The following is a 10,982-nucleotide window of genomic DNA, read 5'->3' as shown; positions in this document are numbered from 1 at the left end:
TCTTGAATCAACACAGAGTTGACACAGAGAAATGGTGGGAGGAAAATTCTCCACTTTTTTTTTGCTCTTTTTAATTTTTCTTCCTCATATCATCTGAGGATTTAAGTTTTTAAATATTAAGAAATAGTTTTGTGTCAAGAAAAAATAAACACCCTCTCTGCCTACAAGTTTCCTAAAGAGATTTTCCTGACATATTTTAAATGAATGTCACTGCGCGGCCAAGCTAGAAAAAATAGATTTTATTTTATTACAACCCACACAAAAAACTTTTTAACATGTATACAAAAACACAGAAAACAGCATAATTTAAATTACCCAACAATATGGTGTAAAGGTGTTTTATGGTAGAATTGTGCATCCTCAGCATGCGTGTTCGTGCATGTTCGGTCAGTTACTTGAAGTATATGATTTCCTGAGTGGCCAGTCTGATGAGCTGGTTAAAGTCGAACTGAATGTACTTCCTCCAGTAGCGTCTGTCTCGGCCGTAGGTCAGGGCAGGATAGCACGGACTGCCTGAGAAACAGAGTTCATCTTAAGTAAGTGTAAGTCGTTACTTAAGGAATAAATCCTCATTCACAGATAAATGCACTTTAAACTGGGCAGGAATTTTGGATTAGTTACACATGACTCATCCTTACCGACAATCCAGGGAGATACAGATAAAACGGTGTTGGGACTTTCCACCTCCGCGACACAATGTTACATTCTTCCTGAGCAGTGTTGAAATCAAGAGCCCCTCTTTTCTGCACGCCTTTGGTTTGCCATTAAATAAACCACTGAATTCTTCCTTATTCTACACAGATCCTCTGAAATTGCATCGACTAAGTTTGTGTGTATATGGGACGGATACATAGGGAAATCAGTGAGCATGTATTAAGGTGCTTGTGCATCGTCACCTTGTAAATATATGTTTTTAAATTGAGACAATATGATCTGTGAACCCTGTTAATTTTTTTTCAAAATCAGAGCTCAGTTTTATTCACACTTATACTTCTAACAGTGTCAATGTCATTTTTCTCCCCATTAATCCTATAGCACCCTCTAGAGGTCCAGAGCTTCCATGGTAAACGTCACTGGATCAGGTATGGTTAAGCCAGTGCTCTTCCTTTCAGTGGAGAGTTTTTGCTCAGTGGTGAAAATGAAACGTTCACCAAATTTCAAATACAGCAAAAGAGCAACTTTCATTCACAAAAAAAGGGGGCAAACGAAATCACGTGCATGTACCAGTGCTACTAGTGGAAAGGTAATCTCTGTTAATGTCAGAGGACGTTCATATGTTCCTGTGCTCTCACCTATGCCGTGGAGGATTCTGGCAACAGCTCTTCCAGAAAACTTCTCGTCGCTCCGGTTTGAGAGAAAACTTCTGATGTCCGCTCGGATCTGATTTTCAAAGTCCAACAGCTGCAAAGACAAATATACAAGTAAACCAGAATATTCAGAGCATCTAAGACACAATTTGAGCTCAAACGCCAGATATCCGTGCTGTGTGTTTTACTTTATATTTGTCAAGCTCCTCAAGCTCCATTGTTTTGAGTGTGTGCTCTCTGTCTCGCCGCTTGTCAAAGTATTCAGAGAGAAGGTTTTTCAGCTGCAGACTGCGGGACGCATCCAAGTCATGGACACAGGACAAGACACTCTGGAAGGCAACACTGCAACAAAGCGCGCGCGCGCGCACACACACACACACACACACACACACACATTAATTAAGGGACTATGAAGATAGACAGGTGGGATTTACCAAATCAAAACAGATTAGGAAATATCAGTCAAAGAACAGAATAAACTGCAACCATCGTAGACAACTGCCATTAAAGATTTAAAAAAACTTCCTCAATTTACCTTTCATTACAACCATTTGAGCTGATTAATAGAATTAATTTCACTTATTGTAAAACAGTGTTTACCTCTTGAAGGCCTTAAAACAGGCGGTCAGCTGGTAGAGCTGTGTCCTCTCTTGGTCCTGCACCCGATTATGGAGGAACCGACAAACTCTGTCCATCTCCTCGTCGCTCAGGTCACCGAAGGAGCGGAAGTAGAAAGACGGAGAGGAGAATTCAACTTGGATGCCGCTACGCCCGCCAGCTGTAAAACAAATATTTATGATCAATTGTTTTTGTTTTGTCATTAGACCTGACAGGAAATAAGGAGTGATTTGGGTCGTGTCAAGTGAAAGACCTTTAATAAGCACTCCACAATAACAGTTTAACTACTTAATATAATTTTTGACACTGTAGAAAAACGTGAATATTCTTCAATAGTTCATAAACACACCTCTGCCGGTGCTCCACTGCAGCTGTCTGAGTCCCCTCTTTACAATAGGAAGCTGCCATCCCATAGTGTCCGCAACCTCGACGACGTCAAACTCCAGCTGATCACAGGATTCCACTTTCTCGCCCGCCATTCGCCTTCTAGCCAGGACCACAGCGACGGGAGGGCAGCTGTGAAGAAGAAATACAGAGAAGTTCATTAAAGCTGTGCAGTCTGGCACGTGGGGCAACGCACGAGAATGTCTTAACATTGCATACATTTTTGTGATTTTCTGGAGCTGTCTCGGTCCATCATAGCAGCTGACTTTACACACAGACATGGTGGGGTGAAGAAGTTCGACGAAGCGCTGAGGATGCAGCTCCAGATAACAGAGCAGAGTTTCCACACCTGACCGACACACAAACAGAGAGAGAGAGAGACAAACAATTAGGTTTTTAAAGTATTTAATAGATTAATACATTAATACCGTGTCCTACTATCCACCATGCTTCATTTTGTTTTGATTGACCTTTGCTTTGTGTATATATCCTCGTGTGTGTTTCTACTCACCTTCCTCTGTGATGTCCAGAGCCTCCACAGTCTGTTGGATGGGAATCGCTCTCTCGTGCGTGTGACACACTCGCTCTCGGGGCCAATCACTGCTCTCTTCTCTGTCGTCTTTCAGCAAATCTCCGGCTGCCTTCACCTCCACACACAAACCATCAGCTCCCTCATCTTTTACTGCCTGCTCCTCTTTGCTCTCCTCTTTTACCTTTCCTTCATCTCCGTCTTCCTGGGTTGGTAACGGACCGGGATGTGACGTCTCCTTAAAGTGAAAACAAGGTTATGTTAAGTGTTGTAAAATGTGTCCTCATAAAATGTATTAAAATATCAACCTCCTTCAGTTTCTTTTATTGGGTGATTGGGTTAAAAAGAAACGATTAAATATAAAACCTGTGCAGCAGCAGGTTTTGGTTTGTCTGCGTCTTCTACGTCCTGCTGAGTAGGAGGGTTCATGAGGATCTCCTGATCACACACATCCATCATCTCCAACAGCTCAGTGTCCTCAATGTCCTACAGTCAGAGAGAAGCATAATTTTACTTGACAGAAAGTCTTGGAATAAACACTTATTGGAAAAGCATGTGAACCACAAACACGCACACACACAAAAAGGGGAGTTACCTTGACGAGCTCCTGTTGTTTCTGGTGTATCTGTTTACATTTACATGGAGGGAAAACTTTCTGGACCAGCCTCTTCACTGTGTAGTGGTCCACTGTGTCTGCATAGATGTGACGACGAAGCTCATGGAGGTCTCCACCCTTCACACAAATACGCAGGCAGTGAATATATTTATACATAAGAGAATAAAAAGACCAGCAGAGAGCACAATTTGATTTTCACCTCAGGGTCCAGGAAGAGGTGACAATGGGCCGCTTCTCCGTCTCTCCCTGCCCTCCCAATTTCCTGAACGTAGCTCTCAAAGCTCTGGAGAAACAATTACCAGTCAGGGAATGTTGATGTAGATGGGACATGGGAAGCTCTCAGTCAACAATATTCTGTATTCATGCAGTAAAAAGTAAAGCAAACTAACTTTGGGGAATTTTCCAAGTTTGTAACAAGCACCATTTAAAAATATCTCTATCTACGCTTTATTTATGTTCATAGCGACAGGATTACAAAAGTTTGAAGAGCTACTGATTCGGCAACAACCCACCTTTGGCATGTTGAAGTGGATGATACCACGAACATCAGATTTGTCGAGGCCCATGCCAAAAGCCACAGTGGCCACCACTATTCTAAGCTCCCCGCACATGAAGTTGTTCTGGACACGACGGCGCTCGGACGCTGTCAGGCCGGCGTGGTACGTCTCAGCCTGCCACTTCAGTGGCTTACGTATCTTCTTCCTTGCTGTGTACAGAAGAGACAAAGAGAAAACAAGAGTTAAAGATGTTGTTGGCTGATGTTATTCATTTCCACCCTAAACCTTTGCTCAAACTTTTTTTCCCTCAGTTTTCATGACAAAAAAATGAATTGGTTCTAAGCTTACCCAGGTCTTTCTTCCTCTGTGCTGAGGAGCTGTTTTGTGTCTGGCTGCTGTTGTTTTGTTTGTTTTCTTTCACCAGCACCCCCTGCAGGCAGGTCCTGAGCAGCGCTGACACACGAGCAGTCTCCTCTCTCCTGGTGCAGTAGACAATGATGGAGTCCAGACAACCAAAGCGGTCGCCTTTTAACAAGGACACTAAAGCCTTAAAATATAAAAAAAGAAAAGTTGCACAGGTAGAGTTAACCAACTGAAAATATACACAGACACATAGGGGCAGATGGAGTCCTTGGAGACATCTGTAAATCATCACACCTGATCCTTCTCTCTATCCATGGACACAGACAGATACAGGTTGGGAGGCACTGCTGCAGATCGAACTGCGATGCCTTCTTGATCGGTGATGTCCAGATGCTGAGCGATGTCCAGAGCAGTAGATTGCGTGGCCGTAGCAGTGAGTCCCAGCAAGCACTGCACTCCCAAACGCTCCCTTAATACCTAAAAATATAAAAACATCACATAAGTGCAAGGGTATAGTGGTAAGACTATAAATCAATTCTTACATGTGATAGAATTCATCTATCTACAATATTCTAAAAACAAATGAGCAGCTTTGAGTTGCAGCAGAGAGATGAAGGCACAAAAAGAAATAACAGGAACTGCTAATTATTATGAAAATTGTTTTCACTTTCTATCTAATATTGGTTTCAAACCTTAATTTGGTGATTGTCGAACCTTTAAACAATATTAGTGTTATCACCTGTACTTGTAAATAGTTAAGTGCAATGTATTGTAATATTCAGATGTTGTTTCCCCCCTTAAATTAACTGATGGTGGTGTGAAACATGAAACATAGGCACAAACACACACCATCATGAACCCACCTTACAGAGCCTCAGGTAACACGGTCTGAAGTTGTGTGACCACTCAGAGACACAGTGAGCTTCGTCTATACAGGCAAAGGCCACAGGAGGGAGCTCCTGAGCAGAGGGCAGACACCCTACACCTGAGCCACCTCCACCAACCAGAGCCTCCGGAGAGAGGAGCAGCACACACACCTGGCCGGACTTCACCTGGAGAAACAGAGGAGGGAGAGACAGACAGACAGACTGAAACAGTACTGTCAAAAACCTGGATGATGTGGCCATTCTATCTGGGCTAGATGACGCCGGGACCAGATGTCGATGTACTGGATTAAACCTTCTATTAAGAACAGTCTGTGAATTTTTCAAGAATCCTCACACGCGATTGTGAATAAGAAGAGTGATGAAAAGGGGATGAGAGGAATCATACTCTTGCTACTCAACTGTGGAGGTTCCTGTAATGTGCGTTACCTTTTCTATGGCAGCTTCCCTCTGTTTCATGGTCATGTTGGAGTGGATGCAGGCTGCCCTCAGCGTGGCTGGCAGACCAGACAGCTGGAAACACACATGAAGAGAGTGTCGACTGCATCACTGTTTAAAGTGAGTAATTCAATTTGCTCTGATCTGTGATTTAATCTTATGATTTCTTATGCTGAGGTTTATGTGATTACCTGATCATCCATGAGTGAGACGAGAGGTGAGATGACCAGTGTGATACATTTTGACCTCTGAGCGTACAAGTACGCCGGAAGCTGATAGCACAACGATTTACCCATTCCCGTTGACAACACGACCAGGGTAGAGAGACCTAAAGACAGAGATAAGAGAGTGACAGAGACAAACATGAACACAGGTTATAGCTACACAGATAAACAGTGCGAGTCTGTGCTGTGTGTTTTGTACCTGACAGGATCCTCATGATGGCCTCCTCCTGTCCTGGTCGAAATGACTCATAGCCGAGGTCTTTCAGAGCTGCATACACATCAGCAGGTGTTGCTGGACACGTGTACACAGACGGAGTTAACTTGTGAGAAAATCATTTTGTTTCAGTTTACCATGTAAGTAAAAATTAAGGAGTTATGTTTACCCTGAACTTTTCCATCATCTGTGACGGGATAAAATGGTTCCATCGGTGGCGGAGGAGCGGGTCGCTCGTAATCAGGACGAATCACTTTCAACAACACGTCGTCTTTATGCTCCGCTTCATTATTCTGTTGCTGTTGCTCCTCACTGACACTGGGGGATGACACTGGAACACACAAACACACCAGGATTCACACAACCAGGACAAATACTAAAGTATTTGTGATACTGGAACTAAAATTTCTTGTGTTTGCAAAACATCCCTGTTGCTTGTTGACATATTAATCGTCTTATAAAAAGTCACCAACATGTTTTTTATGCAATATATAGAATATGGTGTGGTGGATTGAAGTTGCATTAAATGTCAATAATTCTTAAGTAGAGTGAGATAAAGATTTCAAAAGAAATCCATACAACAAAACAACAAACCAGACAAACTGTATAAATTATTTATATAGATGAGGCAACAGAAAGCTCAACAAAGTTCAGACTTACAAAGCGGCTGAGGCTGCAGTGTTCCAGTTGCCCGGGCAACCTCCTCCAGAGTTGGAAGTTCAAACGGCTCCTCTTCAACAGGTCCGTCCTCGGGAACAGGAGGGGGAGGAGCTACACAACAGAGTTCAGAGGTATTTCACGTTCATCAGAACACAAAGGTGATGAGGACCGGTCGTCGGTAAGTCAAGCCAAGTCCGTTAGTACGTTTGCTAAATTACAATGTGAAACTAACCGGATAGAATGTTAACAAATGTGAACATAGGTCTGAATAATCAGGCGTCAAAACATCCTGAGTTTTATTTTTGCCACTGCAAGTTGTTTTGTGTGAATGTTGACTCTGTTACCTCGTCCTTTGCAGTCCATGGCCCAGTGTCCGGTTCCTCCGCACTTGTAGCAGGTGTCACCCTGTCGATTGAGCCCCCCTCTAAAGCCTCCTCTCCTTCCTCTGCCAAAGAAACCACCGCCTCCACCAAAACGTTCACCTTTCAGCTGGAACTTCTGCATGTACAACTGAAACATACACCACAGATTTATGACGCCAAGAAAACCCAGCAAAGAGGCACATTTGATGTTATTAACTAAGAGTCAGGAAACACTGCATGAAAAATACATCCTTACATGTGTTTGATTGTCCATCAGCAATAAGCAGATTAATTCATAATATGATAACTTATCTGAACGCCAGTGATAAAACACATCGATTTGTGGGACAATCATGCACACACAAGAACACATGTAAGAAATGTACCTGTTTGCGTAGAGCCATTCCTCTGAGTGCGTAACCTTTGACATGAGATTTCTTCTTCAGATTTATCTTCACAAAGTTACCCTCAGCACCTTTCATGCCTCTGTCACAGTAAAACAAACATAGTTTTTCACAGGTTGCAGATAAACATGCTGCATTAGCATTGTGCAGCACGTGGTCTTGTGTGATCCTACCTGGCTCTCACAGGCTGACTCTGACACATTCTCTTCGTCAGAAATTCCTCGTCTATCTCTCCTAACAAGTTCTCCTGGGGCACCTTGAAGAATCATTTCATGAATTTGTAAAAAATAAATAACATGACACGACAATATGTTCCATGAAAGACATAAATGTAGCTCCTTACCTTTTTGGGTTCCTTGATTTGTTTCTCATCATCTTCTCCATCTTCCTCTCCCTTTCCTTTAGTTTTCCTTTTCTTCCCTCCTTTTCGAGATGGGCTGGGATTCAAATCAGAGCTCTCCTCTTTCTTTTTCACACTCCTCTTCTTCTTCACTCCTCCCTCTGTGTCATCTCCCTCTCTCTGCCTCTTCCTCCCTCTCTTCTTTGTACCTTTGGACTTGGGACTAGTCTCACCCTCATCCTCTATTGTTGGAGGTGGTGTTGGTTCTCTTTGCATCTCCTCACCTCTCTTCTTTTTCTTTTTTTCTTCTCCTCCTTCTTTGTTTTTTTTGGAGGGTTGTTGAGCAACACTATCAGCACCTGTTTCATCACTCTTATTGCTCTTAATGCCTGCATCTCTTCCTAAGTCTATCGCCTCTCTTCTTTCTCCCTCTGCATCTATTTCTCCTTTGTCTGCTCTTTCAACTCCTTGTATTTCTCCTTGTGGTTCCCTCTCTTCTTTTCTCTCTGCCTGCACCTCCTGGTTGCCTGCTCCAGGTCTCTCCTCTGCCCCTATCTCTCCAAACACCTGACACCTCTCCAGCCACTTCTTGTCAACAAAACTCAGCCTGCTGACAGGAGAGGGCCTTCCTTCTGCAACATTAGCTCCAGCTCCTCCTCTGAAACCTCCAAGAAACTGAGGACTTCCTCTCAAAGAACCAAGACTCTGACGTGGAGTTCCTATTGTTTCAGAATTATATTTTTTGTTTGAAGCTCCAATAGTGTCATTTAATTTTCCTGGTGCCGCAAAGTCTTCTCCTGAGGTTTCTCTGTTACTTGGAGGAGACAACGACATCAACAAGGCAGAAGATCTGGCTGAGGAGGGAGGGGGACTAGAGCCATTTTGATTTTGTGAGCCAAGTACTTTACTGGTACTAACCCTACTACTTAAATCACTTAATTTAGTAATACTACCACTACTAGCTGCATCTAAATGTTCATCACTTAATTCTTTAACAAGTTCAAAAGGTTCAAACGGCTCATCGCTTTCCTCGGATTGTAGCGTCTTTGACACCAGAGACCCCAAGCAAGTCTTCACTCTTCTGTGAACAAAGAAGGATGTTTACAGGCTGTTCTGGTCAAATGAAAAAGGAAATACAATCAAATGAAATATGGTGTAATAGCTGTGCTCGAGAAGTCATGAAAGTCTGAAATTTGCAATATTAAAAAATTAAAATTATTCCATATGGTATTATATAAATAAGAAATTATTGATTTAATAATAATAATAATTAAGACATAGTAGGTCAGATTTACACTTATAATCAAAAATACTACTATAATAATACAAGATATACGCAGTATATATATATATAGATTATTTACAGACCAAATTGCAATCCAATATTCATTTGGTTACACATCTAGGATTAATGCAGTGATGATATATGGCTTCCATTGAAATACTTTCTTTAATGCATTACCTCGGTGAAAAGGGGCTGGATGCAGGGTTAGTGGGTGTGGTCTTGTCAGTGACAGCAGCAACAACAGGGCTGTGCGTTTGACCAATCTGTCGACTTTTCAATGAGTTAAAAGGAACTCGACCAGGAAGGACTGATTTCCGCAGGGAGACAGGTTCCTCCTGGAATAGCAACAGGAAATCATTACAAAGGTATTAAAACCAACATTACTGTTGCCCTGAACATTTCATCTCGATTTTGGTATCACAAACCTTCCCTCTCATTCTGACCATAATAAGCATAATCAGGATTTTATTTCAAGTGTGCCTTACCTTACTGAGTGTGGCCAGGTTATGTTTAAGCTTCAGGCCATAATATTGTGACGAGGCCTTAAGACTATCTCTGTCCTCAGATGTCAGTTTGGGACAAGACACCGGCATCATACTGCGATTCAGATGAGCGCCCCAGCAGTCTGACTTCTGAATGGACAGACAACACACAAACAAATTGGACAGTAATTTATAACGTCTGCAAAGTCCACAGTTCTAGTTTAAATCCTGCACAGGGCCAGATCTCTAATATGTTTGCATTGATGGACTACTTTTTCACTGTAAATGCATTTATACAAAACAATATGTGAAAGTATAAACACTGTGCCAGATACAAATACTGTTTCCTCAGTAGCCTGTGGGCTGTACTGACCTCAGCTGTAGTTTTACACTGTTCGCTGGCTGCATCACTGCTGCTGTTCTCTTTGGCTTGTTTCAAATCGCGATATTCTTTATACAGTTCTGAAAATGCAGACACACACAAAGTGATTCTCTTTTGTCTCTAAACAGATCAAATCAAAGGTAAATAAATGTTAGAAAGCAATGTAAGCTCAGTGCTCACTCCTGGTCTCTTCTGGAGCTTGATCAACGTCCTCCTGAAAATCAAACAGCACTGTGTGAGTCAGATTTTATCATTGTTCCCCATGAAATTCATGTTTCAGTTATCGATAGTCAATATTCTTCCATCACGTTCCAGAAGTTTAGTTTGAATCACCTTGTTGGGTTTCCTCTGGTGCTGCTGGACGAACTCCTGCTCCCAGTTTTTCAGCAGAAGCTTCACCTCGTTGTACCGAGCCATGACGTCTCCAGGTTGGAGATTAAATACTCCTGATGTTTATATACAGTCTATGATATTTCCTGACAGTCGGAACTCCTCCTGTGTTCGCAGCAACACGTTCATATATAATCTGAGGCACAACGTTACTGTTCGTACGGTTTCTTACGCGCCTGCATCGTAAATATTTATGTTTTAGTAGCTGTGACTTAGTGTAGCTTGTCTTCTCTCTAATAAAAGTTTCTGCGACTACAACAGACGAAGAGAAGACCAGTTTTTAATTCATTATTCAACTCTTCAAACTTCAGCGAGGAGCCACTTCCGCTTTGGGATGTTTACGTTCTTCCCGCGCCGGTGTCGTCACAGGTTGTGTTGCCAGATTCTTTCATTCATCCCCCAATCTCCCAAAACACGCATTTTGTTTCCAAACTGATTATTGATGATTGATTTCACCACAGACTGGTCGATATGAAGATACCAGAGCAGAAATAAGTTCTGATGATGATAGCTATGGATGTTTCCATTATTTATCATTATGTAATTGCACACAACAGTCAGCTCACGGTTAATAAAGGGACAGGCTGCAGAGAAATCAATGCT

General features: G+C 42.3%; 1 protein-coding gene across 2 annotated transcripts; it reads right to left on the bottom strand.

Moving 5' to 3' along the window:
- Nucleotides 1-224: 224 nt before the first annotated feature.
- recql4 (RecQ helicase-like 4) lies at nt 225-10,725 on the bottom strand. 2 transcript variants are annotated; one of them, XM_020101891.2, is made up of 28 exons: nt 10,323-10,725; nt 10,170-10,203; nt 9,981-10,069; nt 9,611-9,757; nt 9,303-9,460; nt 7,844-8,921; nt 7,674-7,756; nt 7,483-7,582; nt 7,079-7,244; nt 6,735-6,845; nt 6,244-6,405; nt 6,060-6,152; nt 5,828-5,964; nt 5,628-5,711; nt 5,178-5,366; nt 4,609-4,791; nt 4,300-4,498; nt 3,967-4,160; nt 3,654-3,737; nt 3,434-3,571; nt 3,205-3,324; nt 2,821-3,076; nt 2,529-2,658; nt 2,275-2,441; nt 1,908-2,085; nt 1,496-1,649; nt 1,293-1,401; nt 225-513 (listed from the first exon to the last, which is right to left on the bottom strand). In XM_020101891.2, exons 1-28 carry the CDS (start codon nt 10,404-10,406, stop codon nt 392-394), a joined length of 4,749 nt encoding a protein of 1,582 aa, XP_019957450.2. In that variant the 5' UTR covers nt 10,407-10,725; the 3' UTR covers nt 225-391. The 2 variants fall into 2 exon arrangements, with proteins under 2 accessions (XP_019957450.2, XP_019957451.2); XM_020101892.2 differs by having other exon boundaries at nt 7,844-8,918; nt 10,323-10,691.
- Between the last annotated feature and the right edge of the window lie 257 nt (nt 10,726-10,982).

Source organism: Paralichthys olivaceus, chromosome 20 (genome assembly GCF_024713975.1).
Source record: "Paralichthys olivaceus isolate ysfri-2021 chromosome 20, ASM2471397v2, whole genome shotgun sequence".
Taxonomy (NCBI): Eukaryota; Metazoa; Chordata; class Actinopteri; order Pleuronectiformes; family Paralichthyidae; genus Paralichthys; species Paralichthys olivaceus.
Note: the sequence above shows the minus strand (reverse complement) of the source record. Positions and strands in the feature narration are given on the sequence as shown.

What these genes read in the sequence shown, in the direction of transcription:
- recql4 (XM_020101891.2), bottom strand. Translation starts at nt 10,406, where the DNA reads ATGGCTCGGTACAACGAGGTGAAGCTTCTGCTGAAAAACTGGGAGCAG. An exon ending in ACCTGGCCACACTCAGTAAG is followed by an intron (nt 9,461 to 9,610) that starts GTAAGGCACACT and finishes TTGCTATTCCAG; the next exon opens with GAGGAACCTGTCTCCCTGCG. An exon ending in GCAGTGGAGCACCGGCAGAG is followed by an intron (nt 2,086 to 2,274) that starts GTGTGTTTATGA and finishes TTTGTTTTACAG; the next exon opens with CTGGCGGGCGTAGCGGCATC.